Source organism: Malus domestica, chromosome 15 (genome assembly GCF_042453785.1).
Source record: "Malus domestica chromosome 15, GDT2T_hap1".
Lineage (NCBI taxonomy): Eukaryota > Viridiplantae > Streptophyta > Magnoliopsida > Rosales > Rosaceae > Malus > Malus domestica.
Window position 1 is genome coordinate 21,577,360 of NC_091675.1, and position 20,431 is coordinate 21,597,790.

General features: G+C 38.7%; 3 protein-coding genes across 3 annotated transcripts; all 3 read right to left on the reverse strand.

The window, feature by feature from the left end:
* On the reverse strand, window positions 1–2,934 carry LOC103401134 (mannan endo-1,4-beta-mannosidase 7). Its single transcript, XM_008339844.4, is given in 7 exon segments — window positions 1–579; window positions 581–938; window positions 1,013–1,215; window positions 1,573–1,695; window positions 1,927–2,121; window positions 2,604–2,700; window positions 2,702–2,934. Coding segments are annotated over 7 exon segments (1,290 nt in total). The 3' UTR covers window positions 1–498.
* A 2,149-nt stretch (window positions 2,935–5,083) lies between these two features.
* On the reverse strand, window positions 5,084–8,373 carry LOC103401136 (GTPase ERA-like, chloroplastic). The gene is made up of 9 exons (XM_008339845.4): window positions 7,885–8,373; window positions 7,632–7,777; window positions 7,116–7,256; window positions 6,926–7,042; window positions 6,704–6,829; window positions 6,163–6,261; window positions 5,957–6,058; window positions 5,615–5,695; window positions 5,084–5,415 (listed from the first exon to the last, which is right to left on the reverse strand). The coding sequence occupies exons 1-9, from the start codon at window positions 8,273–8,275 to the stop codon at window positions 5,329–5,331; spliced, it is 1,290 nt and encodes a 429-aa protein (XP_008338067.1). The 5' UTR covers window positions 8,276–8,373; the 3' UTR covers window positions 5,084–5,328.
* An 861-nt stretch (window positions 8,374–9,234) lies between these two features.
* LOC103401137 (uncharacterized) lies at window positions 9,235–14,455 on the reverse strand. The gene is made up of 4 exons (XM_008339846.4): window positions 14,084–14,455; window positions 12,850–13,685; window positions 10,180–10,620; window positions 9,235–9,784 (listed from the first exon to the last, which is right to left on the reverse strand). The coding sequence occupies exons 2-4, from the start codon at window positions 13,679–13,681 to the stop codon at window positions 9,609–9,611; spliced, it is 1,449 nt and encodes a 482-aa protein (XP_008338068.3). The 5' UTR covers window positions 13,682–13,685; window positions 14,084–14,455; the 3' UTR covers window positions 9,235–9,608.
* Between the last annotated feature and the right edge of the window lie 5,976 nt (window positions 14,456–20,431).

Below are 20,431 nucleotides of genomic sequence, written 5' to 3' on the forward strand. Positions count from 1 at the left end.
TTGAATGGCGAAAAACAAGAGCTATTAGCTCTAATACCACTATTAGAAACATATGAATATGCAACATATATAAGTACTCAAGATTTAGGGATTATACTTAGCAGAAAAACCTTAAGTCAAACAACCGTCTTGTTCTTACAACCGTCTCGAGCGAGGAACCACGAAAACACACATGAATTGGGGCTTTCGTGTACAAGTTTGAGACATAAGGCGGTGAGTTGGCTACTTGGAATTGCTTCTAAGAGTTTCCTCTTAAGTCTCCCCCTCCATCTTGGTGAACCGAGTGTTTGGGAGAGTTTTGTGAGTGAGGAGGAAATTCCTTAAGACCTCTATTATAGTGGTCTAGCTAGGGTTTAGGGTGAAGGCTTGGAGGCTAAGGCAAGCCCATAATACCAAGCATATTCCTTGTATTTCAATTATAACAAATAATTAAAGATGTTATCATAATCCATCTCCTATTTGGTGGATTATGTTTCTTTATAATCTAAATAAATAAAACTACCAGTTTCCACCCAACCTTTCATCCCTTCTAATGGCCCTTGCCCTCTTCCACATCCGAGCATTTCTTATCCGCGCAAAAGATCTTCCGAATCTGATTGAGCTTGTGAGACTGTTGAGCAATCACATTTGCTGTTGAGGGACTCTGACTCAGAACTATGTCGTATCCATCACGGAAAGAGTCCATGCCTTCAGTGAGAAGTTGCCAGAATAGTCCCCCAGCAGCTGCTCCTCCTCTTTTCGCCAAAAAGTATATCTTGGAGTACACGGTATTGAAGAGCAAGTCTCTTTGGTAAGTTCTGAAACCGAGATCTTTCCAAGACTTCCCAAACTCTGCAATGTATATCGGCTTTTGAAGAATGTTCTGTGCAACTTGGATGTGGGTGTTGAGCCAGTTGTTCGAGAAAACGACCTGATGTTGATCATTAGAGCTACCCAACCTGCTCAAGCAAAAACCGGCATAAGTACACCGCTAAGAAAGTTGACATGATCCTGCAAGTTAAGGAATGTTTACCATTGATCAGGATAAGAATGAATTGTTGTGAAATCGATCCCAGGAATCCTATTATTCGCGATAAATTCTGTTCCAATATTATAACCAGGATTGAGACTCATCCTCTGAGGTATTTCTTGTCCATAAAATCCCTCTAGACCAACTTCCAATAAGTGGTTTCTATCTATTGACTTCACATGTGAAGCCATTTCCTTTATCCAAGCCTGTTAGTATGAACACCAATTGTAGAAATCTGACATGAAATGAAAAAATCCATCTTAAATTAGAAATGCACAACACATAAAAGTGGTAGCTCTCTCAAAAGCATTTATTCTAATTCTCGAGGAGAAAAACTTATGTAAGGGCAACCCCATCACGTCATTTATAAGGCAGCTCTCTCAAAAGCATGGGATCCCTTGTATTTTAGTCTCACTTAACTCCACATTCGTCCCACCCAATGTGAAAGTTATCCTAGTCAGACAGCCTTATCCTCTATAAGAGCTATGATTAGTTTATATTTTTGCTTTTCCTAGAAACTTGGTTTAAGAAAGAGGAAATTTGATAGCCATGTTTTTTTTAACCTGAATAGTCCTTCCTGAAGGATCTGATGAGCATCTAGGCTCATTAATAAGTTCCCATGCCATAATTGTTGGGTCATCTTTGTAATGAACTCCAATGTAGCTGTTATATCTGTTAACAACAGTCTGAAAAAAATATTGATCAGAATTAGAAATGAAGATCATGCATATTCATAAACAGAAAAGGCTCTTCGCATACTCTCAAGGCTCGTTTGGTTCTTAGGATCGGATTTGGATTGGATAATATATTTATACCCAAGGTTTGTTGAGTAACTAGTATCTTCAACATAAGTTGGATTTTATGAGTTATCCAATCTAATCCTAGAGACTATACGAACACTGATTGCTTTCACTTACAGTTACATGGTTCTTGTAGTAACCCTTCACAACAGGGTTCCTGAAGAAATCATCATCAGATGTGAGGTACTGCCCTTTCCTTCTTGCCCAATTCACATACTGCTTTCTTCCTCCAAAGTTCTCATAGTTGTTCACCAAGCTTAATATCATCTTAATCTCATACCTTCTGGCCTCAGCTATCACAAAATCCAACCCCTTCAAACCAAATTACTAAAATCACCATTAGTGCAAACTTCAAAAATCTTTGGCGCCGGTGCTGCCTAAGATTGGATTAGATAACTCAACAAATTAAAAGTACGTTGAAGGAAGAAAATGCCTAGGGTTAGATGGATCACTCGTGAATGAAACTCAGCTCATTCAATCCACACAAAATGGTAGGATCAACACCTTCTAGTTATAAACTAATCCATCTAATTCCTTCATTTAGGACAAACTTTAATAGTTGGCCTTCATTTCTTACTTCAGCATACCTTGAGGCCTTGTTTGGTAACTACGAGTGAACTGGAATAGGTAACTCACTGTATGCATACTTCAATATAGTGTGTTATCCATTCCAATCCAATTGTAAAGACCAAACGAGGCCTAGTTCAGTGAGTTATCCAATCCAATCATAGGGCGCCGAGAGCAACAGATAGGAAAAACAAAGAGTAAAGCAGACCAAGTATGAGAGGAGGAACCTTAAACATGTGCTCGTTGTAGGAGCCAGGGGAGAACTGAAGAGGCATGTAACCTCCATCACTGAAAGCCCAAGTTCTAGCCACGGTGAGTCCGTCTAGTTGCTTCGCGGAAAGCAGACGAGACTTTGTGCCTCCGAGATGGGTCAGAAGCCACATACATGAGCCAGTAGCCATTGAAGCCGTTTGCATAGTAAGGGTTGCCGTTAAGAAGAAAATGCACTCCCCTTACTCTGATGAAATCATCACCTGCTGCTGAAACATGGATGGGACTAATAAAACATTGTTGGTGTATTATAATTGCTAAAAGAAGAGCAATAGAAGGATGCTTCATCTTCTCTAAAATGTAGATGTAATGTTATTGCAGTTGGATAAAAAGCTTGGAGGTGAATTTGGTTGTCTTGTTTTACAATTGCAAATGTGCAAATAAATAGAGAAGAAGGAAACTAGTCACCCATGCAGCAGAGCAGAGGAACCGCCGAATTGGGTAGGGGCATATGTGACAAGTCACCTATTTTTAAGACATACGCAAGGAGAATGATTTAAATAACATGGGTACACCATTACGTTTGCATCTTGTGTCAATGAAATAAGATATGTGTAAAGTTTTGTCCTTATGTCATTGTGTTATAGGCATGGAACGCCACATAATGTGTACCCGTATCTTGTAAATTGTTCACATACACAGAAAATCCTTGCATTAAGGTTTATTTGGTGCCACTTCATTCGTTCGCCATGACACACACGACACGAGGGGGGATTCCCTATATTTAGGTTTTATTCCATGCCACGTCATCTCTCCGCCCTAGACACACACAAGGGAATCCCAAGTGCAAGGACCAGAAAAAACGGGCGTTCGTGTAACATGCTATACGAGGTAGTGATCAATTTCAAACGCTCTAAGCTTCGCCCATGCGCGTTTAGGAAGATTGGCAGCAAACCATCCACCCAACCCTACCCACCTAGCGGTCGTCCATCTTACAACCTTTTTATGTGTATTTTGAGCAGACCAATGACGTAACACAAAAGACCCTAATCAAGAATCTCTCAAAACCAGAGCCGAAAATGAACCATTTCGTCTTCCTTGTACAATTGTATCCTCATGGTAAATTTTCTTCAGGAAAACTAATGAAAATGGCTTGAAAATTTTGAGTTTTAACGATAAGGACAAAATAAAGGGTAAAGTGAATAGTACCAGAATTGACTTTTTAATGTAAAAATGTAATTTTTCGTTAAAGTAAACAATACCGGGAGCTTTTCGTTAAAATTCTCATTTTCTTCACCCAAACTTACTCTAAGAAGAGGCCTTGTCCTCTTTGCTGAGCTTTAATGCAACATTTGTAGGTAGACGCCAAATAAATTGTAGTCCCGTAATCAAACACTCAGCTACCTGTTGCTGTTCCAACAATGCAGAAAATATTATGGTTCCAAATTTATTTGCTAGATTTATGTCCATGGAAACTTCAATGGCAAACATGTGGAGTTCATTGAAAGACTAAGTTTGAAAACGTTTTCAAATTAATATTAAAGGCAAGGCTTAATTGTAACTATGACTCCTGGACGATACCACGAGTTGCATTTTCGTTCCTGTATTCGAGTATAAGATTTAGTAATCCTCAAACTAGAATGGTCTCAGAAACACCAGTAATACTAGTACGGTTACGAGTTACAATACAAGAAACAAGTACAGTATTGCTGAAAAGTTCCATTCTTTTTGTCTACTACATTTGGGGATCAATTCGTGGTTTGTATACAACTTACTAAACAGACAACAAAAAGCACCAATTCTTGATTTATATATGACTTACTATCGATTCAATGTCTTCTCATTTTCGTTGTTTATGAAAATTTGAAACCAACACCCATTCGGGCATATTTTTTTACTTTAATTTGTTTCAAAGTTTTAACTTTTTATGTTTCCTTATCTACCCACCAGGGCCACCAAACGCATTATCATTTTCTAGGAAGGTTTTTCGCACAACATTTATATCTGTTCGACTATTTGGCTTCTTTTATTTCTGTCAAAATTTGACTCTTTGGCTTTGGCCTACATTAAATTGGCGCCATTTGCGGGTCTTGACATGATGGTGACACGTGGCAAGTCAAAGTCATGTCTGACCATCACTTAAAGTGATGATGCCTCCCACCGTTCAACTGCCTCAAACATCCCACGTTATGGGAAACTTACCTACACTTCTGGGATGCCATTGCAACGCTAGTGTCATCGTGGGAGTGTAGGGTTTAATACTTGCCTTTATATTATTAAATCAGAATGTCAAAATGGCACACTAACTGCATACGGAATATATGCCACCTTCGTTCTGGGCCATTGTGCATATGTTTGAACAGTGACATGCATCTCTACAAAGCCTGGGATAAACAAGATTAGAGGGCTTACTGAGCCCACTTGTGTGTGTGTGAGAGAAATAGGGAGAGGGAGAGAGAGAGAGAGAGAGAGAGAGAGAGAGAGAGACTGAAGGGGGTTCTACAAGTAACAAAATCTTTGGCTCTGGGAAAATGCCATTGCTTTACAGCCTTACAGGAATGCTTGCGACTATCTTCCCAATGAGATTACAATATACCCTACTCCAGAAAACAAAAGGAAACGGGAGGCATCTACGTTAATCAACGACATCAAAACCATCTCAGAGATAACATACAATTTTGTGGCAAAATGATACGGCCATCGTCACTTGTGTACTCCAATGGATACGGATTGGCCCTGACATTATAATGTTTGAATTTGACCCCCATAGCCATAATTCTTCAAAAGCACTTCGTCTTGCCGCCAATTCTCTTTAACCTTCACTACAACCTGTTTAAAGCATGAATAATAGTCCTGTAAGGCGCATATTTTCTATATATGACATGACGAATGAAGTAAAAGTGAGGAGATAATGCAGCAGCTAAACTGCCCACAGTGATTGAATGCATTAAGCACAGGACAATGGCCAATTAAAGGATAAAGTTAACATAGTTTGTGCACAAAGATTGTTCATGGTGTAACTTGGCACCTCTAGGAAGACTTTCTTCTGCAAGAAATTTTCTATGTCAAGCCGCGCAGCTGTTGCAAGTAGTTTCAGAGCTCTCCCTTCCTACGAAATTATTCAGGACACAAAATCAGCAGACAAGCTATCTCTTCCTACAGTGATGGCACATGAAAGCTCTGTGGCTTTGTGTGATACATACCTTTACAACCCATATTAAATCTTTGATCAAGAAAATAAATGATAAATTAATTTGAATATAATTTACACGTCCTTTTGCAAGCATTTGCACTTGAAAATTTCATCTTCCAGCTTATTATTTCATAATTGCTAAAAAAAGCCACGGTATTGCAACTGAAGATTACTTACTTTTCCAATAACAATGATCTTCTGTGAGTTTTTTTCAACGACAATTTCCACTTGTATAAAATCCTTCGCCATTGGCCTAGTTTTGTAGCTCACGACATTCACCTGGAGAAAAGAAACTATAAATATTATCATTTTATTCTGTTTCTTTCTAGGGATAGGATACCATTCTTCACAAGCCAAACCTTTTGAGCTTCTATACTACATACCTGACATGAATAAGGAATCTCTTTGCGGTACTGCATAAAGATCTTTTCTCGAACAATTTCGGATACAAAGAATCTTTCTGGGTGCTCACTGACAATGTCCTGAGGACTCATAGGGAATAAAGATAAGTATTTCCATAATGAAAATAGCACTTGTGGATATTCTTGACATCTAAATATACACTTTGAATAAGCATACGGAAGATGGATTTTTACTCCTGCTTAAAAAGAACTAACTTTCAAAAGTTCTACACTGATATAGTTTTCTTCTTTGGGATGGAAAGCATTGTGAAACTAATGCCAGAAAACCTACAACTGAAGCTATTTTCTTTTATTAATTCTATGTTCCCTTAGAATGGAGGTCTGATTGTATAGATAGTCTTATGACATTCATAACCATTTTGCAATTTCGACACAACTCATGATGGTTGGGATAAGGCAAGAATAGAACATTCGCAACCATAAAATAGGAACACCATTAAGAAATTCAGTTTCAAAAGAAAGGAAAGGCAACCATGAGTCTATAACATGAAATTCCAAGTACCTTCGGATAATATGCTGGCCCAAAAGGAAGTTTTGATAAAATCCATTGCTTGACGTCTTCCACTCCCTGTCCAAGTTTGGCACTCACGGGTATGACCTCATCAACGTTTGTAAATTTCTCATACCACTGTAAAAGATGTAATTCTTATTTAGGCTCAACAGGAAGCTTAAACAACAAGATCCAGAATTACGTGTGTAGTTATACACGTAAACAAATACTGACCTCTAGTTTCTTTGCAATTTCACCAGGTTTAATCAAATCCTTCTTATTCATAACCAACAAAATGGGTGGCAAGCTTTCCGTCTGGTTACCCATGCCTTCTTCCAGCACTTCATCAATCTAGAAATGAGAAAACGATCTAAGGACAAGATGGTAAAGTTTCATAGGTAATCCTACAAATGAAGAAGCATACTTTTTCAGGCACTTTACATGCATCAACAAGAACAACTACACAATCCGCATTAACCGCAGCACTGCGAACATTCTTCATCATCATCGAATCCAACTTGTGCATTCTCTTCTCCATAACACCCGGTGTGTCATAAAGTATCATCTGCAAACAAATCAATGTCAGAGCCATATGCTTTACCAAAACTTCCGAAACCATCAATAGAGTATTATTTCTGTCCAAACCAAGATACTAGTCGGCTCTTATTTATAAGACACTACAAAATTAAATCTTGAACCTAAAAATATGAATCCTGAATCACTGCTCGGGGAACCATCAAATGGGTACACCTCAAACCCTCAGAAACTTAACCGCATTTACCATTTCCATTATGTTTCCTTATATGACAAGTAACCAAACTACACCGTGGTTATAGTTTATAACAACATATGAACCACAACATTTCTCACAGCTTTCAATGAGACTTTAATACAAATACATATAAACAACTGAAACAAAACCAACAATAATATCAGCTACCTGATAGTCTGTGCCAGAACATATACCGAGAATTCGATGCCGGGTAGTCTGAGGTTTATCAGTAACAATGGACAACTTCTGACCAACCATTTGATTCGAGAGCGTACTCTTTCCCACATTCGGCTTCCCCAGCACAGCCACGTACCCTGCATCTTTCACTCAATCAAATCCACAATGCCAACTCTTAAATAAAACCCAAAATTCCTCTGCTAAAATTAATCAAAACCCAGAAGATATTTTATCATTTTCTTACCGCTCCGATGATTCGGGTCAGCGGCATCTTCGAGCTCCTCCATCTCGTACTCATCCAGCAAAGCCATGTTTCTGTCTGGCTTCTCACTCAGAGACAGCAACGACGACTCGTCCTCCGAGAAATCGTACTCTTCTTCTTCCTCCTCCTCTGCATCTTCTTCTTCTTCATGGGCTTGTTCTTGTTCGGTGATCCCGAACCGTTGATTTGTGGCTGCATACGCAAGTTTTGGGGTCCAATTTCTTCGATATTTTGACTGGAATTGTGGGTTTATAGAGAAATGGGCGAAGAGAGAGGTGTGGTGGTCTTGGGTTGCGAGGAATTTGGAGTGGCGGTAGTGGGTGAGGGGGTTTTCTCTGGGAGGAATTGCGGACATGTGCAGAACTAGCTCCATTGTCGGAGCTCCGGAGTTTCTGATAATTCTCTTCCCACTCTGTCATATCTTACCTGTGGATAAACCTCTGGAACGACGCCGTTTTTTTTTCCCATTTTTTTCTACCGTTTTCTCTGGAACCTATATTCACGTTATTATTGTATTCAAATTACCTTTCGTTATTAGATAAATTTAACTTTCGAGATTTGTATATAATAAATGGACATAAATTTCATAATTTAAATTCATTCAACGCAACAGAATAAATAAAACGTTAAACATTACTACCACTTGATAATGATGAGCAAAATTACCCATTTCAATTTTTTTTCTTTTCCCTTTGACAAAATAATGATAACTCTCGAAATGTAAGAATATTTGGTTTACGAACTAAAAACATATAAACAACCTACAACTTTCCATTTGGGTGAACGAAAAGCCGAATTAATCAGGTCGTTAAGATTAAGACCTAGTTTGGGAGTGAGGTGCTTAAAAAAAAAGCACCCATGAAAAAAAGCTGTGAGGGTTTTAGGTGTTTGGTAAACTGAAAAAAAAGGGCTTATTTTGGAAGCTGCTGTGAGAATAAGCTGAAATCAAAGGAAAAAGCTGAAGCTGCTATTTGCAGCTTTGGAAAAATGGCTTTTTTTCAAAGCACACGGAGCTACAGGGCTTCTTTAATGAAAAGACCCACTATTTGACTGCTTTTTTTTCCAAAAGCACTTTTACAAAAAAGTTTACTAAACACTCTGCTGATTTATTTTACAGCCGCTTATTTTCACAGCAGCTTTTTTTCAAAGCACAGCAATACCAAACCAGCCCTAAGCCCAAGCATGATTCCCTTCAAAAGGGTAACTGGTCAGCGAGAAACTAATTCGGATAAGTCGGTTGCATGATTCCCTCCACGGTAATAGGGCAGAAAATTGCTGAATCAAACTGCGAAAACCCAATTCGGTTCAAACTGAAATTGCAAAAACATGGAATACGGGCAAATCAAACTGCAGGTCAAATAGCCTTCGACCAAAAATTCCAAGGGTTGTGTAGCACCGTGAACAAGCACTATTTCCAAAACTGAATACTTATCGGGCAAACAAATTGTGTATAATTGCTTTGAGACAACCCAAAGCTTCAAACTTTATGACTTCCTAATTGTGATCTATAAACCTTCCAATATGCCAGTAAGGGCCAAAACTTGAACTATTTGCTGTAGAAACGTACATCCTCAGATCAAAGGAAAATCTGACTTGTAAAAGAGCGAGAGAATGTTAATCCACAAAGGGTGTGGCATATTAAAAGACCTTTTACTTTCTCCTCCTGTTTTATGGCATAGGGTCACGGTTGCTACGTAAAGTTGTTATCATTTGCCTGCATCACTCCTTTCAGGAACCTCAGAATCAAAGCTTGGCGATCCCCTGCTAGACGGGATATATGAGTATGCCAAGGCTGCAGTGCCAAGAGTAAGGGCAGTAGCGATTGAGCCCCATACCCATCTCTGTCTTCTTTCCCTTCTCTCCCTGTCACGCCGTGCCATCTCTACATGAGAAGAAAAAAAAACCAGAGAAACTTAGGTGAGCTAATTATGTGAGGTAGATCCAAGGACTAAATTATGCACATTAGGAAGGTGCACAGATGCATTTTAGTCAATATTTGGGCACAGAGAGAACAGTTAACATTTACTTCCATATAGAATATTTCCAGTTACACTCCCGTCAAGGACTGGGCTCCTGTATTATTTTTAAATGCATCCCACAAACTAATAAAACAATATTTTCCACCTAATAGAGGGTTCCGGGTTAAACACAGGGAAGAGGACAAAGTTCGACTGAGGTAGGCATCCGAAATGATCTGATTTAATAAACAATAGAATAACTAACTAAAGCCTCAGAAATCAGGAAATAAACAAGTGGCATAAGGTATAGAAATCTCACCGAGAACATCCTGATTCCTCTGAACCATTTCCTGATTCATAGCCTCATAGTTACGAAGTTTGTCCATCAACCGAGCAATCTCAAAGTTCTTTGACTCGACCTGAGCTTCCATCTCCATCTCCATCTCAGCCCTTATCAATCCCCTCCCAATGGTATTTGATACAAACCTAGCAAGATAAACTTGTTGGTACAGATCTTCTGCAGGATCAGAACCTAGTAGCTCGTGACCACTTGCAACAGTGGGATCTTCAGGGAGTGTGAATCCTACAAGAGATAATTGTTCCCTAATCCTCTGCCACTGCCTTCGCATGTTATTCAAGGATTCTTCTACTTGCTTCCGCTTCTCTATCTCCATTATGAGGCTCAATCTCATTTCACGCAATTCAACTTCAACGTCAGAAACAGAAAGCTGCTGCCCTTGCCCGCTCTCAGATGAAAGTTCTACACAAGGTAACAATAAAAGTAAGTTGTCCATTAATGCCAAAACTTTATTATTGTAGTGCATAGTAGAACAAGGTGGATTACAGAACATTAAAAGATTAAGCATACAAAACTTGGAAACCCTTTTGTAATTTAAAACTGAACTTCTGAACAGGAGAAACGAAGTGTTCTTTTAGGGTGCGTTTGGTACGCAGACGGGACGGGACGGGACGGGACGGGACGGGACGGGACGGGACGGGACGGGACGGGACGGAACGGGACGGAACGAAACGGAGGTTCGTGTTATGTTTGGTACGCGTAGGACGGAACGGTTTGGATTTCGTGTTAAATGACTAACTTAGCCTTGTTTGTACAATTGCTGAGTGCGAGTATGAACTCAAACAATCAGACCCCAGTTTTCGTTTTCCTTCGTTTTCTCGGCAACCAATCCAGTTTCAGATCTCGTCACCAGCAAACCCTCCAATCAATTTCAGATCTCGTCACCAGCAAACAATTACAAGAAGAAAAAAAACAGAAAAATCCCAAAATCAAACACAGAAAAATCCCAAAATTCATTTCAATCAATTTCTGCAGCTTCGTCATCGTCCTCCCTGCAGCGTCGTCATCGTCTTCCTTGCAGCGTCGTCATCGTCTTCCCTGCAGCGTCGTCATCATCCTCCGTGCAGCGTCGTCGTCGTCGTCGGCCTGCAGCGTCGTCATCGTCTTCCCTGCAGCGTCGTCATCCTCTTCCCTGCAGCGTCGTCATCATCATCCTCCGTGCAGCGTCGTCGTCGTCTTCCCTGCAGCGTCGTCATCATCCTCCGTGCAGCGTCGTCGTCGTCGTCAACCTGGCTATGGTGACGGCGCCGGAGAAGAAGAGGGGTTGCTGGTGACGGCTCTATGGTGACGGCGCCGGAGAAGAAGAGGGTTTGCTGGTGACGGTGGTGACGAGGCCGGAGAAGAAGAGGGGTTTGCTGGTGACGGTGGTGACGTCGTCGTCGTCGGATGGGTTTGCTGGGATTGGGTTACTGGGTTTGTGGTGGATGAAGAGGGAGGTTACGGGAAAGAAGGGATTGGGTTACTGGGTTTGTGGTAGAACAGAGGGAGGTTACGGGAGAGAAGGGAGGTAGACAATGTAATTAATGAAAAATAAAAGGGGTATTGTTGTCCAAAAAAAAAAAAATTTGTGTCCCACGGGATGGAAAAACCTGTTCCAGGGGGGGGGAGGGGGAACCAAAATCTGACCCTTTTTCGTTCCGTGGGACGCGCGTTCCACACAATTTTAAGGCACCAAACGTGGGACGGAACGGTTCCGTCCCACTCTGTTCCGTCCCATCCCACGTACCAAACGCACCCTTAATTCATAACCTAAACAAAAAGCTCTCAAACACACACACAAGACATGCATAGAATGTCATAATTTAATCTCTCCTCCTATGCAATTTCAAAATTCACATAGTCAGGTATCTCTAGAGAACCAGCATGTGAATGCCTTTAATCATAATTAGCAATTTATTAGTAATCTCATGAATAATGAACCATTTATATGTCATATAGACATAGATGTCAATTTTCAGCAACAGTATGACACAACACAAACCCTTTATGAAAATAAACTGGAAAGGATTAACTTTCCAGAAAACAAGAAACAGTAACACAACTTGAACCCAATACGAAATAACAAGCTAGGATTAACTATTATGTATGGTAGGACGAGTTAGAGTAAACTATTAATTGATATGAATCCAAATATAATACAAATTATTAACAAGAATATCAAACACACTAGATTAGTTCTCGCTAGTACTTGGATCAGGTGGTTTTTACTTTATGAAGATATAAGAAATGAGTTTGGTTCAAAATGAAAATCCTGTTCTTGAGTTTCTAATTCATGAGATATGCATGTCAACAAAAACACGACAGAGTTAACGAATGGGTCAATGTATCTAATGTGATTAATTAAAAAGGTAGAGTAAAAGATGACATGCTCAACACAAATCTAGATTTACATAAGAGATGAAAATATACGAGTATGACCCGCCAAATTGCACATCCCTACAAATATAGAGGGGGGAAAATAAATATACATCATATTCTATGTAAAGATACCAAACTATGGCAAAATCAGCATATCCAATCTTCAATCATGATGCTCAATTAATTCACGGATATATGGACAAAGCACATTCAAGAAAAATTAATAATCAAATGAAAGGAAATAAAATTAACCAAAAAAGCAAAGCTACATACCATCCCAAGCATCATAAAATTCCCCCATGGGTGTACTGGTCTGTGCAGAACGCTCTGCCCCAAAATTTCCCTCTCCATCAGTGTTGTAACTTGCGACACTCATGGAGTCTTTCGGATCAACGAAATCTTCACGTTCACTATCTCTCTCTGGACTCATGGCAACTTGCTTCAACAAATCATCTTCCCTAGCAGAACCATTACTCAGTTCCACATCACTGCTTCTCTTGTTGGACGCATAGAAGTTATCTTCATGCTCGCTACTACTACCTAGTTCCACATTACTGCCTCTAAGTTGCCCATTACTGCTCACGAAATGATGGACACCGTTCGAATGACGCACTTCAACAGGCTTCGAAAAAGTAAAAGTATTCAAATCATCAACAGGTGAATTTGCCACCTTTGCCTCTGCGTTGCTGACATTCCCATTGAGCTTCACCGCCTTGGCCTCCACACGGTTGACATCCCCATTGAGCTTCTCTCCACCTCCAGCTTTTTGGTGCAAGGACACATCCTGCTCCGAGTAACTCTTCATAAGCCTTGGACCACGGCGCTTGTGGTTGATGATGTAAGGCGAGGGAGGAAATGAAGTGGGCAAATCCGGGAGCGGTGTGGCCTCCGGAGTAGCATAGAGGGCCGGCCTAATCTGAGGTCGATGAGGCCTCTTCTCCACAACGGAGGTGCTGTTCCTCCTCTCCAGCTTGGAGTCAGGAACCGGCATTGAACTCGAAAAAGGCTTCGAATTGGAATTTGGAAGAGATGACATGTCAGCAGATTTGGAAGAAGCTCCAGGTTCTAACAACCTATCTAAAGCTATGACAGTGAAAGTCGGCATGGCTCTGCATCATCAATTCATCATCATCAAAAAAATCCAAATCAACAAAAAATAAATAAAACCCTAGCTGTGCAGTTATAATCCTAAAATTAAACATTTATAATCCGATTCATTTTCTTCAAGCTAATAAAAACCTAAGCCGCACAAATTCCGATTTCAAGAACAATAAACAGAATAATCATAAATAAATAAATAAGCAAATAAATCGAATCTGGAAGAATCCTAACGCTATGTTTGGTTGCCGAGAAAAAAAAAATCAGAAAATCCTCCAGGTTTTGGGGAGACGCCGATTCTCAGCCGCCTCAGCCGCCAAACACAAACAAAAATACACATAAAAAACATGAAATGAAAACTAGATGCAGAAACAGAAAAGTAAGATCGGAGATAGAGTAAGATGCATACCAGGGAGGAGAAAGAGAGAGATAGAGAGAGAAAGAGGGGGTTCAGGTGAGAGGAAGAAGGGGAAGGACGATGGGGAGGAGAGAGGAGAGGGTGCAATTGCAATTGCAGAGCTGAAACATTATCGAGATTTTTAGGTTTTATGGGGTTTCATCAGAAATAATCACCACCACCCTTCTTCTTCCTTTCACCAAATGAGAGAAAATATTTGAGCCTCCGAGTTGGTTGGTACTTGGGCGGGTCTTGCAATCTATCGCCAGTTCGCAACGACCGCCTCTTTTTCTGAGAGCTTCTCTCGCTCGCTATTTGAGCCTCCTTCTCACACGGTCCCCGCAAATATTTGAAACGTCCCCTTTCCTATTCCTACAAGTGTACATCAAGCTTTTGCAAATATTTCAAATTTACACAATGGTACTTTAACTTTTTCTGTTTTGCAATTACCATTTGTTCAACCTCCGTTCCTTGTTTCGTCCCATAGCCCTAGGTATGGAATCTTCACCCGAAGACGGATTTTCTATCCTTGTTTGTTGAATGGTAAGAGATTCATCTTCCTCCATATCTGCAACTGAGGATGCAATTCCGAACACCAGCATAGGAGCTTTATGTTGAGGTGGATCTTTAAATAACACTCACCCTTTATAAATTTCCCAACAACTGTGAAATTGAAATGGTTTCGAGCTACTCTCCATATACAATTCCTCCGCTTGGCGTACCTAGAAAATATAATTACAAAAATTAAAGGAAATTAATTTATGAAATTAAATGTAATATAATTAAATATTTAAAATAAATTGTGAAAACACTTACTTCGTCGTAGTAATTAGAGCCGCTTTCATGTCTACTTGTGGCTGCTAACAATGCTTGATGCCATTTGTTCAAACTTGGCTGCAGATGTTTCTTCCATCTTGAAGAACAACTCCCGTGGTTTCGAATATTCAATGGAGTGGTGTCTTCATAGAACTCTAAGTATTTTGTTGACACACGAGTCCAAACATCATCATTTGTTTGACAATTCCCCTCACACTATCTTCTGACACCCATCTATAAGCCTTGCAAAGAGCTTCATCTTCTTTTCGGGTCCAAGCCCTACCTTTCATTGCAGACAAGGCCATTTGAAAATTATTGAAAAAAATTGAAGGATAGATTTTTGAAAGAGGAAAGAAAATATGAGAATTGAAATGGTGAAAATTTTGTGATGAATGGTTTAGGTATTTATAGGAAAAAAATTAGATTTTTTAAGAATTAAAAAAAAAAAATTGGCCCAAAAGACCAAAAAACAAAAATTTAATCCAACAGTAACTGACGTCAGTTAGCTGTTGGATTCAAATTTTTGTTTAAGCATTCATGTCGGATATAACCGATAGGAATAAATTTATATTAAATATATTCCTGTCGGTTATATCCAACAGGATTGCTGGAATTTCTGGCCAACCCTAGGTTGGCTAGCTGGCTGCATGCGGCCAGACCTTTGGCCCTTTCAGATTCCATGGGGTCCACGAACCCTTTGGCCTAGCCCTCGGTTGGAGACGGTTTTCGGACTATTTTCGACCATCTGGCCATCTGGACCTTTCGGTTGGAGATGGTTCGAAAATAACCCGAAAATCGTCTCCAACCGAGGGCTAGGCCAAATGGCTCGTGAGCCCCACGGGGACAAAAAAGGTCCAAAGGGCCAATCGGCTGGCCCAATCCAGCTAGCCTCTGGCCGGGCTGGATTTCAAATTTCCAATGGCTACTTGCTGAAGTCAGAAAGCAGTTTTTTTTTTTTTTTTTTTTTTTTTTTTTTTTTTTTACAAAAATCTTTAACTAAATGTTTTGGGCCAAAATGTTTTAAAAAAAGTTCCTCCCACATCTGATGTGAGACTCTCCCTTCTTTCACACTCCCTCTCCCACAACCGATGTGGGACTCCCACTTTTTTTTATTGTAACATCCCACATCGCCCAAGAGAGTGATCCTTAAATGTATATTCCCATCCCTACCTAGCACGAAGCTTTTTGGGGGTTCACTGGCTTCTGGTTCCATCGGAACTCTGAAGTTAAGCGAGTAACACGCAAGAGCATTCCCATGATGGGTGACCCACTGGGAAGTTCTCGTGTGAGTTCCCAGAAACAAAACCGTGAGGGCGTGGTCGGGGCCCTAAGTGGATAATATCGTGCTACGGTGTTGGAGCGGGCCCGGGATGTGGTGAACCCCGGGCCGGGATGTGACATTTTCTTTTCCTACTTCCTCTCACACACCCGATGTGGGACTCTCCCACCCACTTCCCTTTTTTTTTAAATACTCTAAATGAAACCTCTCACATTTGACTTGAAATATATAAGTTGTATTTTTTAAAATTTTAGTTGTAGTTGTTAAATTTAAGTTGTATTTTTAAAATTTTAGTTGTAGTTTTTAAATTTAAGTTCTTGTAGTTTTTAAATTTAAATAATAAATTATGTTTGGCCCCTTGACCCTCAGTTGGAAATGGTTTTTAGTGATAGGGCTAAAATGAGCCCTATAGCCCTTTGGCCCTCGATTGGAGATGGTAAGAAATATAGCCATGAACTGTTCATTAAAATATTAATTTATTGGAGGGCCAGAGGGTTAAAACGAGCCCTCTGGCCAGCCTTCGGTTGGAGATGGCCTTAGTACTACGGTTTAGTGGTACTTCTTTTTGCTTGTAAGTGAGAGGTCTTAGGTTCGATTCTCGCCAAAGGCAATTGAAACACATTATTGCTAGCCCATTGAAGACTAAACTCACCCCATCCCTCTTAGTGTTAGATAATATCGATTGTTCAAAAACGTTTGTTGGTCAGACCTTAAGTTACACAAAAACCCCCTATCCCACCTCATGCATGTAGGGTATACTTGGCAAACGAGTTGTGTTTGTGTCATACTCGTTATCTTAACGGATTGTGTTATGTTAAATCTAATATCTTAACAGGTTCTTGATAGGCGATCCAAAAAGGACTCGACTCGTTAATGGGTCGTGTCGTTTCGTGTCAGTTTAATGGGTCATGCAAGAAATTATCATGCCTAATGTCTAGACTTGGCAAACTGGTCTTGTTCGTGTCGTCTACATGTCATACCCATTATCTTAATGAGTGACTTGATAAAGACCCGCCTCGTTAACGGGTTAACAAAGAACCTATTATTTTTGTGTCGTTTAGTGTCAGGCTAACTAGTCGTGGTATATATTGCCAAACCTAATGTGGTGACCCGATCAAAAATAATTTGTGATACATGCATACGACTAGTTGGATACAAGAACCTCTTGCTTTTAAGGTCATTGTCATCATTTCACTCAACTACAAAATAGGTTTAATAAGTTAAAAAAAAATTAAAAATTAAAAAAAAAAAAAACTAAAGTGAAATTGTTGAGTATTTTTCTTTGAGAAAAAAAAAAGTCGTGTAAACACCTGTTTTAGCTGCAATAAAGTGGGCGTGTATTGAGTTAATTAACTTCAACTTTCAAGTACTCAAGTTGTGAAAATGACATGTATCCTAAGATGGGATAGGTTTTCTTGAGAATAAGAGCAACTTCAAAGATTAAGACTCCGGCTAGGAGAGAGTGGATAAGAGAGCAACAAAATGAGGTTCAAAAAAACAGAACTGCATGCCATTTAAACTTTGAGGGTGACTATCACCTCCATTTGCATCAGAGGAGTATCCTGTAGAGATTTGATTATGATGTATTTGTTTTAATGTAGTTTGTTGCCTTTCGTAATGTTGTAGTTTGTTTGTGTTTATGTTTATCCAAAAATGTTGTACTTTGTGTTATTGATAAAGAAAAAAGTGTTGTGCTTTGTATTCAATTTTCTAGGTTAAAAAAATTCATAAAAAGTGATGAAATTTAAGATAACACACACATAAGTGATGAAATCTAACTTTGTCAAAATTTGAATTTTTTAGGTTGAAAAGTTCATAAAAAGATTTAAGATAACACGTCCAAAAATCAACTTAAGAAATGTTAAGACAAAAATAAAATTTATTGCGTTATCAAATTACTACATAAATCAATATATAACCTCATATAGAGCCCAAAAAATATATAGCCCCTCATTGAGAGAGATTCTTTTTAACAAACAATATTATCTATACTAACGGGAAGATGGTGTGTTTAGCCTCTGGTGTGTTTAGCCTCACAATGGGCTAGCACGGAGAGATTCTTTTTTAGAGTCCCAAAGATTCATAGGAGCTCTAAATTGGCCTATATCAACCACTTTTCTAGCCTCATTGGGGATGCTCTAAGATATTATGAGAAGTTTAAGTGACAAATAGTGGCACAACATGATATTTAGGTGGTTATTGTAAAAACATTTCATTTATATCGCAATTTCTCAAAACTCGGAAAGTTCAGGCCCATTTGTGCAATTTTTCATTTGTTTTGGGCAGATATTAATTAAATTAAATCAAAATTGAGTGCTGCGTTGGCCGTAGCTTGTAGGGTTTCCTTAATGTTAAGACAGAAAAGTCCAAAGCGTTATTTTAATAGGAAAACTAATGAAAATGGCTTGAAAACTTTGAATTTTAACGATAAAGACAAAATAAAGGGTAAGGTTAATGGTATCGGATTGACTTTTTAGTGTAAAAATGTGGTTTTTCATTAAAGTGAATAGTACTGGAAACTTTTCGTTAAAGTTCTCTATTTTAATTTGTGGGCAGGCAGACCATCGATATACGGTTTAAGTCAAGGGTAGAATGGATTTTCAAGCTTCCCAATAAGCACTCATGTTTTATTGTGTTAATTTCGGTACGGTGTCATTTCTTCCGCTGTTATATTTTGATAGGGCGTGTATGGTGGTGGTTGGAATGTTGGCGGGGTCAAGGTTAAAGCATTTGGCTTGGGGAAGAGTTAGAGCATCCTTAATGGGGGCTTTATCCTCCATAAGGCTACTACATATCAAGCCTTAGCGAAAAATTTCATTCCCAATAAGCCAGAAAATGAGGCTAGATCCACCACTGGGACTAGCAACTTCATTTCTTGGGTAGCATAAAATTGGGTTATATCTCGCCTCAAAAAACAGTGGATCCTACAAAAAAGTAGTAACCTATGTGAGCAAAATTATATCACTATCCCTCTACTTGTGAATACACTTATACTCTTCTTTTATTCTTTTTTTTTTAATTTTTTTTTCTTACATTTTTTTTTTTGCAATCTGGCAAATTAATTATTGTCTTAAATTTCATAAGAATTAAAATTTTCAAATTGATTTAACGTTCATGGGCATTGATGGGTGAAATTTTAAAATAAATTTGTTTCAAAATTGTCTAATACTAATTTACCAATTAGTGCTAGGTAAATTGTTATGCTATACGTGAAAATCAATTATTTCAGAGGGCGAAGTGGGAGTTTGTATCTTTCAATAGATGAGATTGATATAAGAGAATATAATCCAATGAACAGTTCATAAGTGATGAAATCTAACTTCATCACAATTTGAACATTTTTAGGTTGAAAGATTCATAAAAAAAATTTAAAAAAAATTTAAGATAGCACATCCAAAAATCAACTTAAGTAAAGTTAACACACAAAAAAAATCATCGCATAATCAAATTACTACATAAATAAATATAGCTCTATATAGAGCTCGAAAGAAATTGCCCCTCATTGAGAGAGATTATTTTATAAAGCTCCAAAGATTCCTTTTGACCTCTAAAATGGACTATATCCATCACTTTTCCAGTCTCATAGAAAGCCCCTCACTAGGGATGCTCTTAGAATGAATGAGCTGGTTGTTAAGTGGGAATTGGGAAATTGGGAACCATTTAGGGATTTTGTTTTACCTCAATTGGTTTTGGACGTTTGAATTTCTCTAACACCTTATTTCCCTATTATTTATGAATTTCAAATTGATTTAACGTTCATGGGCATTGATGGGTGAAATTTTCAAATAAATTTGTTTCAAAATTGTCTAATACTAATTTACCAATTGGTGCTAGGCAAATTGTTATGCTATACGTGAAAATCAAATTATTTCAGAGGGCGAAATGAGAGTTTGTACTTTCAATAGATGAGATTGAGATAAGATAATCTAATACAATGAACAGTTCATAAGTGATGAAATCTAACTTCATCACAATTTGAACATTTTTAGGTTGAAAGATTAATAATAAAAAAAATTTAAGATAGGACGTCCAAAAATCAACTTAAGTAAAGTTAACACATAAAAAAAATCATCGCATAATCAAATTACTACATAAATAAATAAATATAGCCCTATATAGAGCTCAAAAGAAATTGCCCCTCATCGAGAGAGATCTTTTATAAAGCTCCAAAGATTCCTTTTGACCTCTAAAATAAACTATATCCATCACTTTTCCAGTCTCATAGAAAGCCCCTCACTAGAGATGCTCTTAGAATGAATGAGCTG

Bases quoted from the DNA above. Each gene is read 5' to 3' on its own strand.
- LOC103401136 (XM_008339845.4), bottom strand. From the start codon at position 8,275: ATGGAGCTAGTTCTGCACATGTCCGCAATTCCTCCCAGAGAAAACCCC. The intron at 6,830-6,925 runs GTCAGTATTTGT...CATCTTTTACAG, and splicing joins AAATTGCAAAGAAACTAGAG to TGGTATGAGAAATTTACAAA. The intron at 5,416-5,614 runs GTGCCAAGTTAC...TGCTTTAAACAG, and splicing joins AGAAGAAAGTCTTCCTAGAG to GTTGTAGTGAAGGTTAAAGA.
- LOC103401137 (XM_008339846.4), bottom strand. From the start codon at position 13,681: ATGCCGACTTTCACTGTCATAGCTTTAGATAGGTTGTTAGAACCTGGA. The intron at 10,621-12,849 runs GTATGTAGCTTT...TACCTTGTGTAG, and splicing joins ATTTTATGATGCTTGGGATG to AACTTTCATCTGAGAGCGGG. The intron at 9,785-10,179 runs GTGAGATTTCTA...CTTCTCATGTAG, and splicing joins GAGGAATCAGGATGTTCTCG to AGATGGCACGGCGTGACAGG.